At 43.6% G+C, this 23,882-nt stretch overlaps 1 protein-coding gene across 4 annotated transcripts in view; it reads left to right on the forward strand.

Moving 5' to 3' along the window:
- Positions 1–23,882, forward strand: part of AUTS2 (activator of transcription and developmental regulator AUTS2) — a 1,069,563-nt gene that overhangs the window by 486,147 nt on the left and 559,534 nt on the right. For all 4 annotated transcript variants that reach the window (XM_059414736.1, XM_059414738.1, XM_059414737.1 and 1 more), the window contains one exon: positions 11,248–11,283. In XM_059414736.1, coding sequence (XP_059270719.1) covers positions 11,248–11,283 — 36 coding nt within the window. The remainder of the gene's footprint in view (positions 1–11,247; positions 11,284–23,882) is intronic.

Below are 23,882 nucleotides of genomic sequence, written 5' to 3' on the forward strand. Positions count from 1 at the left end.
TGTGTGGTCTTACCGTGTCTCTCCTCACCAGGCTTTGCTCCCGTTACTTTCTGGAACCTACGGGAACCAGTTACCATCGGCCGTTCTGAGGCCCTCCGTCCGTCTACTCATCACGTCTCTGTATCACTTCCGTGTCTGGTTCTGTGGGGTTTTCTCCTCGTTGTGGATGGTGACGTCCTGTCTGTCTCCTTTGCACGCTCGACGGTTTGGAGGGGATGGCAAACACTGTGAATTTTTCTTTATTGGCTGCTGGATAGTTTGGGTTTCTAAAAACTTTCTTGAGCTTTATTCTGGGATGCATTTATGTCATTTGGAAGTAGTTAGATTTTCCCGAGGTTTGCTTTTAGGCTTTCCTGGGTGGAAGCCGCACAGCGTTTAGGCTGAAGCTCACTTTTTGCCCAGTACTGACCCTTCTGACCCGTTCCTGATGCGCTCCGTGTTTGTTTCCCGGCCTTGCCAGCTGGTGGCAACACGGGCCGTTTCCTGCCTTGTGTGAGCTCTGGGCACTGCTCTGCCAGCTCCTCTCCGGTGGGTGTCCCCCTTGCTTGGGGACTTTCCTCTACCATGTGGGCGCAGGTGGATTCAGGTGAAGACTAGGGGGACCTTTTGCAGCGTTCATGGTCCCGTCTGCCCCTGTGAAGCTGTCTTCCTGCCATCTTCGGCTTCACACAGTCCAGCTGCCGGCGCTTCCTGCAGGTATCAGCCCTGTCTTTCCAACTCGGGTCCTTCTCAGCTCCAGCGGGGCCCTCCCCAGCTTGCCCAGCTGGGCATGAAAACTGCGCAGGCAGGAAGTCCGGCGATTTCCTGGCTCATCTCCTTTGCTTCCCTGGTCTCTAAGATCATGCCGTGCAGTGCCGGTTGCCCGGTTTCTAGACTCCCTCCCCTCCTACATCTGTCTGGCTATCTGGTTGTTGTTTAAGGTGAGAGGATGTATTTGGTCCCCGTGAGTCCATCATACCGACTCCTGGTTTTGCAGCTGAGATAAAAATTCCCCTAAGTCTTGCACTCACTTTCATTATTTTTAGAAGCTTTGGCGATGGAGACTTACTCCCAGGTGCAGCTAATGAAGACATTCTATCATTCCAGCTTGGTTGCTTTGAATTGGGCAGGCGAAAAGAGGAAGAGAAAGAACTCCACAGCGTAGCTGGAGGGTTTGACTCATGGGTAAAGCTTCAAAACCAAATGGGCTTGGCTTTGCTGAATTACGGATTCCCAAACTGTATTGCCAGAAGGGAGCATTGTCTGCAGGGACTCTCACATCAAGGAGATATAGTAACTTGTTTCCATTAGTCGCTAAGGAAAAAGTTAAGGGGAATAATCGAGTATATAAATATTCATGATGAGTTATTCAAGCGGGACAGTATTGCGTCTGACTTATACAGAATTTTGTAACCGAGGAAGTTGCCAGAATGTAGGGACTAAACTCACTTATAGATTAGTAAGTGAAATTGTCAAGTTGTGAGCTGACCCTGCACATTCATGATAAACACACCAAGTTGTTTTTTTTTTAAGATTTTTTTATTTATTTATCTGACAGAGGTGACAAGGAGGCAGAGAGGCAGAGACAGAGGAGGAAGCTGACTCCCTGCTGAGCAGAGAGCCTGATGCAGGGCTCGATCCCAGGACCCTGAGATCATGACCTGAGCCGAAGGCAGAGGCTTTAACCCACTGAGCCACCCAGACGCCCCCAAACACACCAAGTTTAAAAGCAGTTTAGTTATTTATTATCTGTGTGAGCTAGAGCAAAGAACTCGGTCTTTCCAAGTCTTGGTTTCTTTTTCCGTGCACTGGGGATAATTTCACGTACCTGGTAGGTCTCCTGCAAAGATTACCTGGCTCAGTGCCTTCCAGTCGTGTCGCACCGTTCTTGGCACATCCACAGTGTTCAAACATGTTTATCCTTTCTTTGGTCCCAGATTTAGAACTTCCCTTAGGAGCCTCTCGCCCCTTTTAAATTTGCAATCCTTTTCTGTCTTGGTTTGACAAGTCCTGCTTATCTCCACCATGACCCACAGGGCTCTTCCTCTCAGATAAAAATCCTTGTTATGGCATGTGTCTTCAGCTGCTTTTCTCCAACTGGAACTCTCTGTCCGTCTTAGGTCCCTGTCCTGGTATTGGAGCCCAGAGCTGGTACACTCAGAGTTAAGCTCTGTTCCTTCCTCTGTCTCACTGGGTCTGCCGAGGCACCTTCCTTTACCGACTGGCTGTTTTTTTTTTTTTTTTAATAATTTTTTTTTATAAACATATAATATATTTTTATCCCCAGGGGTACAGGTCTGTGAATCGCCAGGTTTACACACTTCACAGCACTCAGCAAAGCACATCCCCTCCCCAATGTCCATAACCCCACCCCCCTTCTCCCAAACCCCCTCCCCCCGGCAACCCTCAGTTTGTTTTGTGAGATTAAGAGTCACTTATGGTTTGTCTCCCTCCCGATCCCATCTTGTTTCATTGATTCTTCTCCTACCCACTTAAGCCCCCATGTTGCATCACCACTTCCTCATATCAGGGAGATCATATGATAGTTGTCTTTCTCCGCTTGACTTATTTCACTAAGCATGATACGCTCTAGTTCCATCCATGTTGTCGCAAATGGCAAGGTTTCATTTTCTTTGATGGCTGCATAGTATTCCATTGTGTATATATACCACATCTTCTTGATCCATTCATCTGTGGATGGACATCTAGGTTCCTTGCATAGTTTGCCTGCTGTGGACATTGCTGCTATAAACATTCGGGTGCACATGCCCCTTTGGATCACTGCGTTTGTATCTTTAGGGTAAATACCCAGTAGTGCAATTGCTGGGTCATAGGGCAGTTCTATTTTCAACATTTTGAGGAACCTCCATGCTGTTTTCCAGAGTGGCTGCACCAGCTTGCATTCCCACCAACAGGGTAGGAGGGTTCCCCTTTCTCCACATCCTCGCCAGCATCTGTCATTTCCTGACTTGTTAATTTTAGCCATTCTGACTGGTGTGAGGTGGTATCTCATTGTGGTTTTGATTTGTATTTCCCTGATGCCGAGTGATGTGGAGCATTTTTTCATGTGTCTGTTGGCCATCTGGATGTCTTCTTTGCAGAAATGTCTGTTCATGTCTTCTGCCCATTTCTTGATTGGATTATTTTTTAAAGTGGTATTTGGGTGCGGGTGTGTTCTCCTTGACACTGTGCATGTTAGATGGCACAGTGCGCGGTACAGAGGCGTCCTGCGCCTCTCACTGCGTCACCTGCCCCGTCTCTGTTTCCCTGAGCCCGGCAGTGCTGCCGGAGTTGTTTCTCCAGCAATCTGAGCTCGCCATTAAACTTCCTTAAGATACCTTGGACTGGGCCCACGCTCGCGAGGGTAGTCTGTGGAGCCCTCCACGGGGAAGTCTGAAGCTTCCCCTTCATCGTCCCCCCCTCCCTCTACTTGCCCATCTTCGTACCTTCTGCTTGGTCCCTCTGATCCACCATTTTTTTTTCTTAATTAGCATGCACACTCTACTCTTCCTGCCTTTGGTTTTTCTTTTGTAATCCTTTTTCTTTCTTTCTTCCTTTCTTTCTCTTTTCCTTCTGCTTCAGTGTCACTTTCTCCAGCAAATTCTTCCCACCATCCTGTGGAAGTAAACTGCTTTAATGCTTTATTGAAATGAGTATGTGGATATGGCTCCTTTCTCTGAACGGTTCTTTGGGTCAGGTTTTTGGTTATGAGAAGGGAGAAAAATATTTAATACTTTTTAAGGGCTTGAGACCTTGAAGGAATCAAAACATTTCAGGAAATCATGCGAAGGGATTGAATTCTAGTAAGTGTTGTGCTAAACCGTTCTCTAACCTGATTGTTGAAGTCATGTGCACCATTTAGCATCATAATTGAGGCGCTTCCTCCTGCATCGTTTTCAGCCACCCTGGACGCCCCAGGTCTGTCGTTCCCCCTGTGCGGTCGCTCGTCCATCCACGGAGCGTGTGTCTTTGCCTCCGTCCTTCCCACTCTCCCGCCCAACCTTTAAAGAGATTTTACTCCAATGCAGGGTGACTTGCTGCTAAGAAAGAAGCAGCAGACACGGGCCACACCATCCATGAGTTCCCCTGTAGTTAGAAGAAAATCTGGCCAATTCCAGTCCTGCAACATAGTCCTGCTTTCTGTGTCTTCTCTTCTCTCCCTTTTCAGAGTTTGTGCTAGATTTCCCTTTTCTCTGACAGCTTGTTCCTGCCCTTTTCTGTTCCAGAAACATACATTCATGTGTTTCCCTGGGTGTGTCAGCAGTTAGATCATCCAGAAACATCTACCAGATATCTTGAATGTGTCAGCCGTAGCTCCGTGCACTTGAGGTTGACTGAGGAGCATGATGGAGTCTCCTCCTCAGGAGGCTCCTGTTCTGTGGCGGGTGGCCAACGGCAGAGCTGTGAGCAAACAGGAGAACTTTCTGAGACAGTGCATTTTATGAGGAAAACAACACAGTGATGAGGGGTGGAAGGGCCCCTTGAAGCAGGGTGACGGAACGAGGCCTTTCTATAGATGCCATTTGAACTGAAGCCTGCCTCACAAAGTGGTAGCAACCCCATGAAGAGCTGTAGGAACAGCATCCTGAGTGGTGGGAGCAACAAGGTCCAGAGCGAGTCAGGAAAAGCGCGACATGTTTGTGGGAAAGGAAAGAGGCCAGTGTGACTGGGTCTAAAGACTGAGCACGAGGCCTGATCACGTGAGACATCCTAGTGCCTGGTAAGGAGGCCAAGCGTGTCATTGGTCTCTTGGGCCGCTGTAATCGAGGACTACAGGTTTTGAGGCTAAGATTCCAACATTAAGGGTGTCAGCAGGGCTATGATCCCTCTGGAAGCTCCAGGAAGGATCCTTCCATTCCTCACCTCGCCTCTGGGGGCATCTGGCCTTCCTTGGCTTACAGTTACAGCACTCCAGTGTCTGCGCCTGTCCCCACCCGGCCTTCTGCTCAGTGTCTCTCTGCGTTGTCCTCTCTTCTTCTTAGAGTATAGTTGTCCCTGGATTTGGAAACCACCTTGATCTAGTATGACCTCAACTTCATCATATCTGCAAAGACCCTTTTTCCAAAGAAGTTCATGGTAGTGCTCACTTCTCCAGCACGTATTGCTGATAATGACATCATATCAGTCAGGGTTGTGATATGACGTCATATCAGTCAGGGTTCTCAAGAGAGACTGAGTCGGTAGGGTGTAGAATCGTGTACAGTTACGGAGGCTTATGAGTCTCAAGATCTGTGGTCAGAAGCCTGGAAACCCAGGGGCGTCTGTGGCTCGTTCTAGTCTCAGTCCAAAGGCCTGATCACCAGGAGAACTGAGGGTGTAACTCCAGTCCCTGGGCTGGATGGCTTGAGACTCAGGAGGAATGTATGTTTTGTTGAAGTCTAAAAGCAGGGGTGAAGCTGCCCTCCCAGCTCATGTACAGTCAGAAGAATTCCCCTTACTCTGACGATGTTCATTCTTTCGTTCTGTTTCTGTTCTGTTCGGATGAAGCTCGCCTACGTTAGGAAGGGCAGTATGCTTTATGAGCTCTGTCAGTGGATGTTCAACTTGTACAAAAACACCTTCACAGTAATGCCCAAAATAATGTTTGACTGGATATTTGGGTAACCAGGTGCCTCGTCAAGGTGGCACATAAAATTAACTCTTAGAGTCAATGTTCTGAGTGTCCTGGTGGATATGAATATGGGGGAACACTCTTAGAATGTTCAACCCACTACACATTTTTAAGCCACTGGATGATGTTAAAAAGAGTGTTGTTATAATTTTATTTTAAAAATGTTTATTTGCTCTTTATTTGAAACAACAGACAAAGGTAAGACCAAGAATGCAGTGAGGGAAAGAAGCCGGAAAGGACTGAGTATAGATGAGAGCTGGTGACCAGGTGAAGTGGGTTGGAACAGGGGGTTGAAAATCAAAGTCAGAAGGGTCCATTTCCATACCTGATGCTTTCTTCTTGCTGTCCCCCCCCCCCTTTTAAAATCACGGCTTCTGCTTATTAAGCACAAAAGCAATCACTAACAAAAAAAGGAAAGCAAATCCTTTCCCTTAGTATCACCTACACTAGCCTTCATGTTCCCTAAAATTTCCACTCTTTTAACCTTGTGGTATGGATTTATAAAAATTCTCCATTGAAAAGATAATTTTATTATATCTTTGTTTCTTATCTGTAGAATTTTTTGAAGGATGATTAATGTACAGAGCTACATTGGTTTCTGATGTTCAGCATATTGACTTGGTGATTCTGTTGACTTGGTGACCTGGTGAACATGCAGTCCTCACCACGGTAGTGTTGCCGTCTGTCACCATACAGCATCATGACAGTCTTACTGACTCGAGTTCCTGTGCTGTACTTTTCTCCTCCATGACTTACTCATTTAATAACTGGAAGTTTGTGCCTCCTGATCCCGTTACCTATTCTGCTCTGCCCACCTTTCCTCGGACAGCCACCGCTTTGTTCTCTGCATTTCAGGGTCTGTTTTCTTGTTTGTTTGTTCTTTTGTTCTATTTTTTTAGATTCCAAATAAGCGATATCTTAGGGTGTTTGTCTTTCTCAGACTTACTTCATTTAGCTTAAAACCTAGGTTTATCCATGTTGTCACAAATGGCAAGATCACATTCTTCATGACTAAGTAATACTTCATTGAAACCTTAACCACGTTTTCTTTATCCGTTCCTCTGTGGAGGGACTTGGGTTGCTCCCGTATCTTGGCTATTATAAATAATGCTACAGTAATCCCAGGAGTGCAGATATCTTTTCAAATTAGTGTTTTTGTTTTCTTTGGGTAAATGCAGTAGTGGAACAGATGAGATGGTATTTCTGTTTTTAATTGTTGGCCTGTTTTTACTTGAGTCCCCCTGGTAGTAATTCCCATTCAAATACAGTTTGTGTCTTTATTAGCTTTTAGTAATCCTGTCTCCAAGGCACATTTCCTAGGATTGAGATTTCAAGTTTTTTTTAATTGTCATTGTTTCTCAAAATGCACCAGAAAACCCATGAATGAGCTTGCTTTGTGACCTTTCCTAGAAATGCGCTTGGCCGTGTGATTATTGGTACGATCCTCTGGTTTTTACTCCCAAGAGAGAAAATCCTAACAGGAAGGTGGGTAGGCCAAGATATTAGACACGATTGGTGTTGTGGAACAATTTTTAAATATTCTACTTCAATTAACCCTGGGGTCAGAGCATATATCCTCCTCTTAGGGGTGAAGTACACATCCATCCCATACTCAAGGAGCGATGATTGTAGCCGTGGCTTCTCTGTATGGATGTCTAAGGAAAGGAGCGCACCGATTTTAGATGGATAATGAATTTTGAAATCCCTTGTTGTAGGTAAGCTGTTAACACAGAAATGTTAACATCATGAGTTTAATGAGCAGCTTCCATGATAGCTTAGTGACAGAGATGGAAAGAAAGTCAGGTGGGGAGCAGCGAGGAAGAGTAGAATGAGCGTTTAATGAATGTCCGCTTGCACACTTGAATGTCAGCAGCAACCTTCTAGCTCCCGGAAAATGTCTTTCCACTGTGCATGCCATGACTGTCCCCACAGCCCGTGTGGCTTGGCGATGGAGGCGGTGTGTTTATAGGAGAGCTCTCCTTTGCAACATAATGAGATCGAGGCGGGTAATTTGCAGAGATTGCTGGAGCAGTGGTCGAACCTACAAAAAAAGGGGGAGAGAGAACCCAGCAGAATGGACAAACCACGTGAGATAGGAGATCGCTTATAATGAGCCCCGAAATTGCATATCAGATAGCGAGCAGGCTGGCTTTTCCTCAGATTCTCGCCTTCTCACTGCTAAACACTTTATCTTGCTCTGTTTTCTGTCTCCTTCTGCATCTCGTTTCTACCTGGTGCATTGAAAATATGAATGAAATGGCATCTCTGCCATTTGAGAAAGCAAGAATGAAGCCTTTTCCATGATTCAACAGAAGTATTTGCCTAAACATGGGGGTATGGTATTATTTCAAATGCTTTTGAATCCGAGGACACTTTGGTTTGTTGCGTTCTTTTTAAAAACATCTCTGGTTTTCAAGCCTCATTTTAACTCCTCATCTTTTTTAGATTCTATGGCAATTTCGGCTGTATAGTTTAGACAGAATCTGTCTTCTTTCTGTAGCAAAAAAAAGGAAAGAAGGAAAGAAAAAGGAAACCAGAAGGACCCCTTCTCATTACATGTTGACTGGGGGCAACGTGGGAAGTTGAAATGAACTTGATTTTATCAAATGGTTCAGTGGTCAGGGCATCACCATTTCTTTGCTTTCCTAGGCCTTTTACCTCTTGGTGTGTTTTTCTTTCCTATGTGAGAAATTGGTGCTGTAACTTAGCTAACGTAACACATTTCAAACTATAGAAAAGCTGTTTCTAGACATTTCTATAGCATAATCATGGCTTCAGGTGTTCATGAATTTCTGACTTGGAAGAAAGATTAATACTGCCCAGTATTTGCATCTATATTCAGATACAAACTTAGATTAGGTATTCATGATTGAGGCTCTTCTGGGCCTTTTGGCTACCAAGTCCTAAGGCATGTGGTGTGCCTCAGGGGCTATCAGTAAACCCTGACCCCTGCCCTGTGGCTAGTCTCAGAACTTCTATTATCTGCATAATAGACGATCTGGTGGAGAATGTGTTGGTGACCAGGGATCGTGTCCCAGTGAATACAAGGCCATAGCCACATTCTTGAGGCTGCAGAATGGGCGAGGAGGTACCTCTTTCAGAGATGTGATTTCTGTTCAGATTTTCCAGTGATGATTGAAGGGAGCTGGCAAGTAGCCAAGAAAGATAGGGTGGAGAAGGAGTAAGAAGAGAAGAAATGTCAGTGCTATGGTTGTTCGGCAAAGTAGATAGGAGGACTTTTTTGTTTTTTTTTCTTCTCCCCAAATCTAGAAATCATAGCTTCATGCCCCCAACTTTTTCCTCTTTAGAAAAAGAAGTACGGTGGGTTGAGAAGTGTGGGTAGCCTCTGACCATGAGGTTCTCTATGCTTTCTAGCGAATACTGAAACTCTAATGGACTTGGAGTGTACGTGAGGATACAGTGTCTGCGCTCTTTCATGTGTCTGTGTGCGGGGGGTGTTATAAGGCGGGTGCTTAAATGCTTTGTTGCATTATGTTAATTCCTCGGCAGTGCAATCAAATTCATGTCGTAATTAAAGCTGTCAGTTGGAAGGCAAGCCAATCGCCACGAAAACACAGCATAACAAATGAAGTGAAATGATTCTGCGTGTAGCTATACAATGCTTCGCCAGGCATGAAATTAAATAAGTAATTTGATGTTGACATCAGAAATTGAAATGATACCCACTGTTCCCTCATTCAGTCGGACCTGCATAAACAGTAGCCAGAACAAATACGCACAACAAAGCCCTCTTCTCCACCTAGCCCCTGAGTAATGCACAATATATATGCAAAATGAGTGTCACAGAGCTTCCCCAGACCTGAAGGATGTAATTTTCTTTGGTATACAGGAAGATGATATGTTTGTGGGGGTGGGGAGGTGGGTCTGGAGGGGGACTTCTGCTTCTGGGTAAAATACATTCGCAGGAAGGAGGGGGAAAAAACAACCCTGAAATAAACAAGTGCCCGTGTTCTTTCTGAGTAAATCATCCTAAAATGAGTTTATCTCCCGCGGGCGTGGCTCCAGGGTGGTGGAGACCTAAGTTGGCTTTTTCCTTCCTCTATTCCGTGGAGGGCTGTGGGTGCCGAAAACAGGTGATGCTGTCACATGGCTAATCACCGCCCCGAGAAGCCGTCTCCATGGCTACTGTGATCTCCCTACACACCATTTATGGGATCAAGAATGCAGCGAGATCTTTTTGAACGAAGTCCAGTGTGCAAGATTGCACATCTGTTGTCCTTCGCTCCGAGCCTCTCCCAAACACCGAGTGAAGTGTTGCTCTGGGAAGTGCATTTAGGAGCGCCCTGGAGCGGACTGTCCTTACCTGATGCGGATGCCATTCGAGCTCAAGCACCGTCGTTCCCGCTCAGAAAACAGTTTAAAATCAGGAAAATTCCCATCTACTGTATTTTCGGAGATGCTAAATTCACCTGATCTTTTTTCTCCCCCCGTGCAATCCAACCTCTCATGGATTCGTACATTAATTCAGCAAATACTTGTTCCAGGCATCTTGCGTGCAAAGCGTTGTCCTGCGTGCAGGAGAGGCAACTACCTGCTCCGGGTAGTTGTAAAGCAGGGAAGGGACACTCGGGTGGGCGAGCCAGAGGGGAAGTGAGGAACCAGCGCGCGGGGACGGAAGTCAGCCCCCCCAGGGAAGGTGTCGTACCTGATGAGGCTAGTCAGGCAGAGGGCCTTGCAGGTTCGAGGACACCACACTGAGACCAGAAGACCGCCCCGGCACTAACTAGCATCCTCTGTGTGTAAGCTTATTTGAGGACTTTCTCGTTCGTGAAAAGGAGACTAGAAATTTAAAAAAAAAAAAAAAATTGTAATGACAGGTTTTAGGAAGAAAAGAGAGGTACAAACAAGCTTGGATCACGGACAAGTTTAAAACAAAAACCAAGTTCTCTTTTTGGCCTCTTTGCCTAAAGGAGGGATGCCCTGCAAACCTTTCAGGATTTTATTTATTTATTTTAGTTTTCCCAGTGTCAGAAGCGTGGAAGCCCTGAGTCGATCATTCTTAGACTCAAACCGTTGGGGAAAACGGTGCTTTTCACCGCTTCCCTTCACCCTCACATTCTTTGCATTTTATTCTACTAATTATGTTTACAAAACGTCTCCTTTTTGAAAAGCGCTCTGTGTGTACTAACTGGGGCCTTTAGGGAATATACTGGCAAGTAGGTCATGCACTGGAAAAGTCATCCAAACCCACTGGGCTTTTATTTTCAACTCGGTCTGGGCTTTTTCCTCTTGCCTGCCCCTTTGCGGCCACAAAACCGAGTAGCTTGAGACCCGGGCCTTGAATGTCAGCGAGTCGGGGAGGTGGGCTGATGCGTGTCTGTTTAGTCTCAGCGCGGGGCGAAATGCCATCATTAATTCATTACCCAGCTGCCTGTCAAATAAATTGGCAATTACGTCCACCGCAGAAGCTCGGAATTCGGTAAACAGCACGTTAGCATCTCTGAGTTGCTGAGAGACGTAAAGGGGGAAATTAAGCCAACACGGTGTTTGCATCGTAGCAGATGACAAGGAGCCGCGCACGCCCGTGGCGTGATGTAGCGATGAAAACCCACAAAGGGCTGGTAATGAGCTGCGCGGATGGGAACGCGTTAAAAACCGTTGCTGATTTGCCACTTTCTCTTTTTGCTTTATTGCAGAGTTCAGCTCCCTCCAGCTTGGGAACAGGCTACTTCGTAAGTTGGTCCCGACTTCCCCACGTGTGCCTTGCGTCGACCTTGATTTCCTTCTGTGACGTTTGCTCATGAGGATGTGAAAAGAAAAAAACATCGAAGAAATCCTCTCTCAGTCCTAAAGAGCAGAGTGCTACCCGTCCTTTCATTAGGGTTCTTTGATTTTTAAAAGACATAAACTGTAGGGCCCTGGGGAGATGGACGTGTGGTTCCCAGGGCGACGGAGAACTGATGGGTCTGGCCACCTTCCCTACGTCACTGTTCTTTCAGTGACAGGTGACATGAGGATGAAATTCAGATTCAGCGTGGAGCTTTTGATTCACTTTCAAGATCTCTTAAAGATCTTTCCCACAGTTACAGTGAATTGCCTTTAAAATTTTTTTTTTTTTTTTTTTAATGAAAAGTGGTGTTTTAATGGATTTTTCCCTTATGGTCTGTGCATGTGGCCCTTACAGTTCCTCTGAGCAGCCATGGAAGCCCACGTCCCAGCAAATGCACGGGTATTATTTTATTTCCCGACATTTCTCAGTCCTTCAGAGGGATTGGGATGCTGTCAATCCTCAGGGACTATGTCATAGGTAATTTTCTCATGGAGAAATTGTTACTTCATTTCTTTCATTTATAGCAAAATTACCCTTTCTGGACTGAGTAATCTTTTTCCAGATCTAAATAGAACAGAGTTACCGACAGGCATTATGTACACAAGAGGAAAACATGCCCCTGTGGAGGTTTTCTGGGGTCTTTAAAGGGATCTGATTGGTGTTCTCAGTGACGAACACTGATCCTCTGATGCCCGCTCAGCATTTTCTGAGAAAATAATGAAATCAGGAAAATAAAACAAAGTGGAAAATAATTACTGATTCAGTTTAGTTGCCTTTAAATTTCTTTCCTCTAAGATGCTAATTACGCTGGTTCTCTTGTGCCCACACGTTTCTCTTCATCCATTTACATTAAATATATGAAAACCAGCACCATTTCGTTGAATGATAAGTCTTTCCAAGCTTGGCAGAAGTAGCATATTCTAAGTGTTGATTTTTTTTTTATCTTAATCTTATGCTAATGAGGAGAAAAGGATAAGGATAAAGAGGTTTTGGTACCTGCTTAGTACAGTCAGCGCGCTTATCCTTGCTCCTTATTGTGGCTGAATATTCATGCTTCCAGAAACACGCAGGATGCTGAAGCAGTCGAAATAACAGAAGTAGTCCATCTGCCGTGTCTTCACACCAGGCTGGATGTGGGTTGAGATGCTGGAAGTAAAATCTGGAGGCTGCCAGTGTCTGTTCTCTGTCCAAAAGCTAAATTATGCCTCTTGGCTTTCTTCAGTAGAAGGAGGCCCAAACCACCAACTTAGCCCTTGATCACTTCGGGACTGAATATTCTAGTATTTTTTTTTTTTTATTGTCAGTATGATAACCCTGATAGAAGAAAGTCATCTGTAGAAATGCCAAAAATTTTATTATACTTTTTGTCACTTATTTTTCTAATTCAAGGAGGGTATCTTTTTTATTCTTTAATAATATATTCTTAATGAGGGAAGAGTCTGCAGTTATGAATCTAAAATGATTTTTATACTCACACAGTGTTGGAGGAGTAGAAAAGTCTGTCCTTTGATAAAATTGTTCTTGCTTTTATAAAAATTTGCTTACAAAAAAAAAAACAACCATGTAGTATTATTAGCTTATGGAAAAGATACGTGCCACTTGCATGGTCAGCTCTGAACGCTGACAAAAATGCTCCACTTAGAATGTGTTTCCAGCAATGGGTTTGTTCTGTTATCAGAGTGCAAAATCCATTGATACTATTGCCAAGTTCTCATCAAAAAGTGTCTTTGCTTCAATTTTCATGTCAACAGTACCACATGTAACACTTGATTTCAGGTCCTAACATCAGCATTGGTGAGTTTCACGCTTCTGAGTGGAAATAGTAGATTCACAATTTGTAAGAGTTTTGTGTCAACATTTTTGCACTGTGCTTTATGATCTGTGATATGATATTAGCCTCGACTTGTGTCTGTAATGAAGGCTCAGCACCAGGTAAGTGGGCTGGTGATATGTGGACCCTGTCTTTCTTTTCAGCATCTCTCTGAAGTGTGGACGGAGACACTGCACCAGCAAAGTCACTGTGTTTTTAATGCCATTGAACCATAGTGTGAACGCTGGTGTAAGCAAACTGAGGGCACTCACCTGTTGGGTTTAATGACCTGGAACTGTTTTCTTGAATACTGTCCCTTGCCCCGGCATTACTCTAATGTCACAATTTCCTTTCAATTAGAGGTTATGCTCTTAAAGAACTTTCAGTGAACTAGGGTAAAATGCTGATCGTTGTACGTGCTAATAAAATAGACACCCGCCCGAGTACACACACACACACTCACGTGTGCCTGTCTGTGTACACCCCGTCCACAGCCAGTGTATTCTACTTTCTGGCAGTTCTTTCCATTTATCAGTCTGTGATGTTAGAGAATTTAAAGAAGAATCCTTTGTTTTTGATTCAGTTGTATTTGTTTATATCTTTCTGGTTTTGTGTTCCAAAGATGTCTGCTTAGGTCTGTTACTTTTCCAATCCATTTATAAGCTGAAGATTTGAGAACAGAGAACAGCAGCTAAAATCAGTATTTACATAAGCATATTGCAAAGGATTCTTAAAGTAGACAAAATAAAGAAGGATTGGAACAAACTTTTCACATTTTTGGGAGCTTTTGAATAATGTGGGTGTTATACACAGAGAGACACACATATATATTCATTACATCCTCAAGCCCAGCTCATATTCTAAATATAAATGGAAGTATAGACTAGTTGGAATCTATTTGCTTTTTTTAAAAAAAAAATTTTTATTTTGGCAAGAGTAGCAAAACTCGTTGGAGTGTGTAGGGTTTTTCTTTTTCTTTTTTTTAAACGTTAATGCAGTGAACACGTTTTCATTCTAATTTAAATGTTTTGGGCTCTATTCTCTCCTTATACATGTATTTGAAGTGTTGTTGTGCATCGTGGATAATTAAGAACTTAGAGACAGACTGATCTGAAGCCTGGTTGTGTGACCTTGGTCCGGTTATTTAATATCTGTAGATCCACACGCACCTCAGAGAGTTGAGAATTCTAAATGAGACAGGGTGTTTAATGCACACAGAACAGCCCTCATTAATAGCAAATTATTCCCATTATAGTGTGTGATGGACACAACTTGGTCTCATTAAGTGGCTGTGTAATGTCGTGGTAGGCAGAGGATCACCAGAAATCAGTGTTGCAAGCAGTGAATTCTGGAACTCGGAGCCGTGGGTCAGGATCGCTCTTGTAGCTTTCGGAGGAGCCTGTGATTGTGTGTTCGGTCAGCCATAACCACCTTACCCCATCTGTGAACAAAAAACAAATGCAGAATTCACTCTCTGTGACCCTCAGTGATCACCATGATGGTAGAATGACCTGGTCGAGGTGTTCATGCATCACAGTTGTGTAATTTGTGCGGTACGGTCATTTGCTTATTCCCTCCGTCAGACTGGAGAGAGGGAGGGACTGCTAACGGCTCTTGAGGTTGGGCTGGAAGAGGAAGAAAGATCTGTTCAACATGTTCGGTGCTCGGAGGTTGAATCACATGTTTGCTGCTCCCTGGCCCCCAAAAGATACCCTTGCATGCCTGAATGATGTAACTGATGTCAGGAGAGTGACCAGACCAGCGAACATCTCCTGGTTGCCCGTGGTCTGCTGTGTCATCACAGGAACATTTGGGACTCATTCCTTACAAGCACTGGAGCCCATACGCCAGTAGTCGGTGGCTGCTGTTGGTGCCGGGGCGGCTGACTTGTCAGGCTGAACTTGATCCCTGGTATCAAGGAAGCTGTCCTTCATTCTTCTCTGGGTGATTTTCAGCCTCCTTCGAGGTTTGAATCTAAGTGTCTTAGGCCCATCATCTCAGAGTTTGGATCCTGCTTTGGAAATTCCAGTGATCCAGAGATGTTCTCTAACAGTTCCCAAACGACAGCTTTAATTCTACCCAATGACATCACATCTAGTTAAGTGTAAATATACATATACATATACGTACTTCAGGATTATCAGGGAAACCAGCCACCTCTACCTAATGACTAAAACCACCACATTACGTACTAGAGGAGAATCGTGGAGTGGCACACTTCTTAAAATGAGATGTATGTGATTAATGCTTTCCTGGGCGCTCATTACTTAAGAAGTTACATTGATAGTGTTGGTAACAGGCATTGGGGTGTGAAATACTGACCTGTGGCTTTCCATCACAGCTCTAAGATCATAAAGGGATTAAATTCTTTCTCTGTTCTACGTTTTTGACTATAGACTCTTGAAATATCTGCTCTTTTTCTTTGAATACTCTGGGTTTGTTTTGTTTTGTTTTGTTTTAAAGACTGGATCTTTTAACGGACACTTCTGACTTTTTGTCTTTTACTAAGTCCTGAGCACCTTCTCCATGAGACATTGTTCTGGGTGATGTTACAGATGTGGAAAAACCATGTCCCTCTCAAGGAATTTAGGCTTCTTTCAACCCTTTGCTTCCTCTGTGATGCTTTTAATTATTTGTGACACATAGCATTTAAGTAAGAGGATTTCGGCTCTACGGAGAACCCAACATTCTTTGACTTTATAATGCTTCTCTGGATTTTAACGTTAGAAATGCAGCTACTTAGGCCCGGCCTTGACAACAACACATCCAAAGTCACCTTCCTTTCCGCCTGCCTGTGCTTGCTAGTGTTGCTGGGAGAGGGTTTTGTAATTCAGGTATTTAATCAAAACCTGCCAAATGTTTAAAGATAAATGATGCTGAGTATTTTAACATGTCTCTCAAATAAGACTCTAATATTTTTATTTATTAATAATTAACTCTGGGTAAATGAATTATTGGCTATTACTTATTTACTGACAAGTCTCCATTATAATGGAAATTTCTTTAAAAATCTGAATTCCATCAGAGCTCTCCAGTTGCTGTCAGGGCGTTTAGACTCATTGGTAAAGATCGAGTTAGATAATAGCTCATCAGATGAAGAGTTCAGTGCATTTTAAATGTCAAATACGTATTAAACATACACTCTTCATTCTTAAGGTAAATAAGATGGAAGCTTGGCCCTCAGGTCATACGTAGTTGAGTTTGGTCTGTGGCAAACTGCTCAGTCCTGTGCGGAGAGGGAGTAGAGCACTTGGGAGTGTTCAGAAGGGTCGGTCGGTTGTAGGAAGACTTAAGTTGTGCGGAACTCGATGGGTGTTTAGAGTTTCCACGGAAAGTGGAACAAAGTTTGGGGCGGCAGAGGTGAGAGCACAGGAAAATGGCGTCATCGAGTGGGATTGCTTCGACTGTGGGAATCGTGTTTCGGAGAAGGGGTGGACTGGGCAGGGTGATGATAGAGCCTGTGGAACAAAGCCAGGAGGGAGCTGCGTGGGTGGGGAGGAGAGGATTTAGAGGCGGCCCCAGACTTGGCATGAGTGATCTGTTAAAAATGAGGAAGACGGTAGTCCAGCACCGATGGCCGTGATGCGTCTTTCACTCAGAATAGGAATCCCAGGAAGGAGAGATTGGATTTTAGGAAGATAAATTTGCTTTTTGATTTTTAAAATTGATTTTGGAAGGTAGGTAGTTAGAGGTAGTTAGAAGTTCAAGTTGCGTAAGTCTGCGGCAGTTCACAGCGTCGTCCAGAGTAAGGGAAGAACAAAACATTGCCGTGCAACTTGAAATTTGTGTTAAAATAAGTAAAAAAGTAGAACTTTGTGAGGATTTCAGTATTTTTTTTAAGATTTTATTTATTTATTTGACAGAGATCACAAGTAGGCAGAGGCAGGCAGAGAGAGAGGAGGAAGCAGGCTCCCTGCTGAGCAGAGAGCCCAATGTGGGGCTCGATCCCAGGACCCTCGGATCATGACCTGAGCCGAAGTCAGAGGCTTTAACCCACTGAGCCACCCAGGCGCCCCTTCAGTATGTTCTTAAAACTCAGCCTTATGCTGAGATATCTTTTTTATCAAAAGATATCTTTGAGGCGTGGTTGTACATACAGTTTTCTTCTGTGACCTCTAAGAATTACCCAGTGAGTCACCCAAAGTGACTTGAATCATTGGTCTCAGAGGCACCCCATCTCCCAAGTGAGCACACTGCTAAAATGTTTATGTAATATTTAATATACAAAAATATTTTTATACACAAATATTTTTATGAAATTTTTATTCTGATAATGGAATAAAATACTGGAAGCCATCACTCGGCATACTGACTAGTGGTTTGGAAGCTCCCTAATTACTGTGCAGAAACATTAGGATAAATGAAATCAACTGCTCTTTCTAATGATAAAAAGTTACCATGTTTTTGAATTGTAACCTTTAAATACTGCCCTGAATTATAATTGTCTCTTATAACGTAACAAAACCAGAATCTCCACAGTGGGTGTTTCATCTAGGGTAAGGTGAGAATTAATCTTAGTTACCCTGGGGGTGACTTAGATTAGACTTAGATTTCAGGAGCTTTAGACTAAAAATATAATTGTACTTTCCATTTCTTTTCTTTCTGCTTTTGATTGGGTGCAAGTACTCTTGGGAACAGGGTCAGTGAGCCGTGCGCGGCTACCCTGACCACACGGACAGCACATGTTGGATTGCGGTGAGCAGACACCGAGTCACGTGTAGATCCCCACAGTGACACGGCTCCTCCGGCTGACCTGAGGAAATTGTCTTCTGTGTCCACATCTTTAGTTTCAACTTGTTCATGCAGTGCACAGGAATTGAGAAATGTGGGCAGTTTCTAATCCGATGAGAAAGCCTCCCCTGGAATCTCCAGCTGCCACAACTCCTTAACACTGTCTTCTTCTCAACCGTTTCTGGGGAGAGAGCCTGGTGTCTTCAGACACCTGCTGTCCCCCGGAGTCTTGGTATTAGCTGTGGCGAGTTCGGACTGAAGAGACGATATGAAAATACAGGTGCTCCTGGTGCATGCGGGGCCATAGCCCTTGGCCTGGTCTGCTTGTCTCCTCAACCCCCTTCCTCGGCCCCTCGGATGTGGAGAAAATAAATCATTTTGAGGGGGGGAGATTTTACAAGCCACTGGACTAGATAATTACTTAAAGGGCCGTTGTTTCTAATATTCCAAGATCCGTGATTCTAGCTTCTTTACACCTGAATGTTTGCCGTGTGGGACCAGGGCTTTCCATCGGGTTCGCTGCCTCTCTTCGCAGGAATTCAAGGCCACGGTCTCCTTAGTGCTTAATGAACACTGCTCTTCAGCGTCAGCAAAGAGGAGATCCACATTTCAATTGAGTGACCAAGTCTGCCTTCCTTTGAAATTAATAATACATAATAAACAACGAGATATTATTTTATATTTCTGGTATTCAGTTAGGGGTTTAGCATATAGAAATGTTGAGGCTTTCGTCTCGTCCTTTTCCGTAGCTAGGGTATCCTGTTGGTCACAGAGATGACTCAGGAAAGACTTGTCCAGTGTGAAAATCCCGGGGGGAATGGACAGGCCACTGTCACGGGACTCAGCAAGTGTCTCTCTGTCTCTCTCTCTCTTCCTCTCTCTCCCCCCTGTCTCTCTCTCTGTCTCTCTCTCTCTCTTCCTCTCTCTCCCCCCTCCCTATTCGTTTTTGGACACTGGCTTCGAAGAAGTCATCCTATTCTTACTGGGGATTCCCAGGTTATAGAAATGTTGAATTAGTGGGTATGAGTCATATTATATAAAATGAGCTCTGGGCAGTGTGAAATACAAGATTTACTCTGACGGCCTGCGCCACCTTCATTTTTGATAGATTTAGCTGCCCTGGAGTTTTATGGACTCTCCATCAGAATCTCAGATCAAAGGACTCATTCCTTTGCTTAACTGCTTTAAAAATATATATATATTTTTCCCGAAATTGTAAATTAGATGCCTCCCAGTCCATTGCTTAGGAAACTTACAGCTTTGTGAAACACCAAGAGTATCGTTTGAAAAGAGGTTAAAAAACACAACTGGGGCTTGTTAAAGAGGAAAAGTGCTGTTTTAACTCCAAGTGTCACATTTTCCTATAGTCAGCTCCAGCAGTAAACAAGAGTTATTGGAAGCTGAGACAGTTCGAGACACTTCACTTATCTCCCGATACTTGACTTCAGAAGCCAAACATTTAAAATGCATTTTGCTTGTGTAAAAATGTTTATCCGTTTAAAATACAATGTCTTTTTAACAGAAGCACCCTGGTGACAAGCTGTTCTGATACCGCTCAGTTAATATAACTGTCAGGTCCTATACGCATATACGTGAACAGACCAGCACAGTCACCCAAGGCCCCGCATTATAAATCACTGTTAACAAACCTTAATTTGCTTACTAAGCTAATGAACTATCTCTGATTTCCTGTAGTAATTAGCTTCACTAACAATCATGTTTAAAGGGACCTGCCTCCTACGACACTTAATTTCTGCTCTGAAATCTTTGGTATCTGGTCTGCAGGATGGCAACAAAACAAAATGAGAAGAAAAAAAAAAAAAAAGAGCAAGACAGCAAAGCCTATTAGTCTCCATGGACAGCTCTCTTGTAAGAAATCCAGATCATGGCTCTTCTCAAGTAGAAGCCTAGCCAAAGGTGATGACTGTCTATTAGGGCTTATAAACCATAATGCACTAGCAGATCTGCAGGGCAGTGGTGAAGCCAGATAATTGCAGTGTTTCCTGTCTAAATGTGCTGCTGTGTGTAGCAGCCTCTGATTTTAAGGAGCCGTTAAAAATGCAGCAAGGCATAGCAGCTGTGGTTCTTGGTGTACTCCTAATATTTCATACGATCATCACATCTCATAAAATCCCGGTACCGCTGGCCAGCCACAGGAGGAAATTGAGGAGAAACTGAATCGTGCAGGTGTCATTCCAGAGACCCACCAAGAACGCGCCCAAGCCTATGGTGTGTCTCTTTTTACTCCCATTTTAGTCCCTAAAGAGATCACTTACGTTTTTACATTTACATTTACATTTCTGAAACGGAGCTCAGAAAGCTAGACTGTTAGGGTGGGCTGACAGTTAAGAACTGTGACCTCTCTCACCCTCGAAACTGTCCCTTCCTGGCACAGCTGAAAGAGCGCGTTGGTTTTCTGACCACCTGCCCCTCACTGTTCTTTTGAGTACATTCACCTGACAACTGTGCCTTTAACGTATGTCGAGTAATAACATGCAGACACACACACAGACGCGTGCGCGTGCACCTGTGTATTTTAACCTCTGTCCAAGTTCTTCTTGGTACACTCAGTACACTTGTCCATTATCCAAAGCTTCGGAGAGGCTGCCGCTACGACATCACGGTTTCTCCTAGCGCCGTGCTGGTGAAAACCTCCCACTGCCCTAAGTGTGACTTCCCCTTCGCCATCCAAGCTGTAGACTCGAAAATACCCGTGCTGCTAGGTTTTCCTCGTTGCTCTTTTTGTCATGTCTCTTCTGCATGGGATTTAATGCTACCTGGCTATTATAGATTATTTATTATATATAATATTAATATTATATTAATATTTAAATATTATGTTGATAATTAAAATCAATATTAATTTTAATATAATGTTATAATAATATTGTTAATATTATTATATTAAATATTATTGTGGGTGTTTATCTCCCTTGGTGATTTTTATCTGGAGCCTCCAAAAAAATAAATCAGCCATTCTTCCTTTGTTTTGTTTTTCCATACCTACATCTGGAAAGGGCTTTGAGACAATCTGTGGACATGCTTAGTACACTGTCTCTTTTTCCTTTGTAGACATTGTATCCAGTTTTAAAAAAATTAACTGGAAAATATCGTGTGGACACCTTTGTTCTGCTGCAGAATGGCAAAGTAATTGACCATTAAAATATACTTATCATAGATTCCATTGTGACGTGAGTATTCATAGCTAAGCCTCTTCAGATTATTCTAATACATGTGAACAAGCAGTATTATCTCAGACAGATAAAAGGACACAGTATGAAAGAGGTGCCGTTTGATACAGTATTCATGTCATAGCAGATCCGCATGAGTAATAATTAGAGACAGGAGACAAATGAAAAGCTTGCTATTATTTATAATAGGTCTGTGTTACATACAGACCTCTTATAGATACAGAATTCTTGAATTGTGACACATACTTAAATTTCGAGCACAGAAGACATAGTGTACTTTTGAAATTATTGCAAATTCTAAGTTGGTTGGGCCATGAAATTACATTTTTTTTTTCATCTTTCAACTGAAGGTTGGATCAAGGTGCTCTTTGAAAGGGCCTTTCAATGTCAGCACGTCTGCGGATGTGTTGGAAAGACTGTTGTACAACCAAGTAAGAGACTAGACATGTTCAGGGACCATTTATAAAAGTCATTTTGTGAACAAGAAAAGTTAAGTATCTTTTCCAAAGTCCTACAACTAGGGGAAGAATTCAAGTTGAGAATCAAGCTTAACGATATAAAACTGTCCTGCCAAGAGGTTGAAAACTTATGTCACATTGAGCAGTAGAAAAGTAGGATCTACCTTCCCTGAAACCTTTTGGGAACATAGGCCAAATGGTAAGTTCTGTCTATCTTTGTCTTTCTCACTAAATAGATAGTAAACCAAGCGGGCTCTTATCTTTCAGCTAAACATGAAACCTTAGTTTTTCTCTTCCAGACAAAGGTTATATAAGGGGTTCCCGAGTGTCTCCATCAGTTCAGCATCTGCCTTGGCTCAGGTCTAGCCCTGCTTTGGGCTCTCTGCTCGGTGGGGAGCCGGTGTCTCCTCTCTCTGCCCTCCCCCTCTGTGCTCATGCTCTCCCTTTCTGAAATAAGTAAGTGAAATCTTTTTTTAAAGGTGATGTAAGTGTTTTTTTTTTTAATATTCATGCGTCATAACATATATTGTTTTAATATTCATGCCCATCTAGTTAAAGCCCCACCCATGCTAGACCAGGCCCCAACTTGCCAGAACGCTGCTTGGGACAGCTTCCTAGGAAGCTTCGTTTTTTATTTTTTGTTTAATAAAAACCTTCACTTTTTAGCACAGTTGAAAGACTTACAGAAAAATTGAAGTGAAAGTACGGGGAGTTTTTCATACCTTTAGCTCCCATAAATCTTCTAACAGCATCTCACACCATACTGTTGCAATTGATGAGCCTACATTGGCACATCATTGTCCCCCAAAGTCCATAGTATACATTAGGGCTCACTTAGCTTTGGAAATACGCTGTGTATCCTCCATTAGAATATCATACAGGCTAGTTTCACTGCCCTGCAAGTCCTCTGTGCCCACCCTGTTCAGTCCTCTCTTCCCATTAACCCCCAGCAACCACGGTCTCCAGTTTTTACCGTCTCCATAGTTTTCCTTTTCCAGAGCGCCATGTAGTCGGAACTACACAGCACGTAGATCTTTCAGATTACCTTCCTTTAGTTAGTGACATGAATTTAAGATTCGTCCATGTCTTTTTAGGGCTTGATAGCTCTTTTAAGTGCTGAGTAAGATTCCATTGTTTGGCTGTCCCATAGTTAATGGACCTGTTCACTCACTGAAGGGCACCTTGGCTGCTTTGAGAGTTTAGCTATTGTAAGTGAAGTAGCTGTAACACGCGTCTGTAGGTTTTCATGTGGACATAAGTTTCCAACTCATTTGCATAAATACCAAGGAGCCCAATTTCTGGATCTTATGGTTTAGGGGAGCCTGGGTGGCTCAGTGAATTAAGCCTCTGTCTTCAGCTCTGGTCATGGTCTCAGGGTCCCGGGATTGAGCCCCACATCGGGCTCTCTGCTCAGCAGGCGTCTGCTTCTCCCCCTTTGCCTGCTGCTCCCCTTGCTTTTGTGCTCTCGCTCCTGCTCTCTGTCTCTCCGACAAATAAACAGACGGATCTCTAAAGAAATACGCAGTTTTCTAGTGATACTTTAACGTTGAACATCTCTTGATGTGCTTACCATCTGTATCTCTCCTTCGGCGCGGTGTCTGTTCAGGACTTTTGCCTATGTGTTCATCAGGTTTTTCATGGTTTTTTTTTATTGAGTTCGAAGAGTTTTGTTATATACTTTGCATAGTACTGCATTATCCGTTCTGTCTTTCGCAGAGGTTTTCTCCCAGTCTGTGGCTTGTCTTCTCATTCTCTTGACATTGTCTTTCACAGAACAGAAATTCCTCCTTTGAATGAAGTGCAGCTTATCAATTATTTATTTCATGTGTTGCACCTTTGGTGTTGTATTTAAAAAGGCATTGCTGTACCCAGGCTTACACAGAGTTTCTCCTCTGTTATCTTTCAGGAATGTTACAGTTTTGTATTTTATATTATGGTCTTTGATATATTCTAAGTTAGTTTTTGTGTCAGGTATAAGGTGTGTGTTTAGATTCTTTGTGTTTTTCTTTTTTTTTTTTTTTAAGATTTTATTTATTTATTTGACAGACAGAAATCAGAAGTAGGCAGAGACACAGGCAGAGAGGCAGGCAGAGAGGAGGAAGCAGGCCCCCCGCCGAGCAGAGAGCCCGATGTGGGGCTCGATCCCAGGACCCTGAGATCATGACCTGAGCCAAAGGCAGAGGATCAACCCACTGAGCCCCCCAGGCGCCCCTGTGTTTTTCTTTATTGTCTGTGACTGCCCAGTTGTTCCACCACCGTTTGTCAAAAAGACTTACCTCGCTCCGTTGTATCGCCTTTGGTCCTTTGTCAA

The sequence above is a fragment of the Mustela nigripes genome, chromosome 11, assembly GCF_022355385.1.
Source record: "Mustela nigripes isolate SB6536 chromosome 11, MUSNIG.SB6536, whole genome shotgun sequence".
Classification (NCBI taxonomy): domain Eukaryota; kingdom Metazoa; phylum Chordata; class Mammalia; order Carnivora; family Mustelidae; genus Mustela; species Mustela nigripes.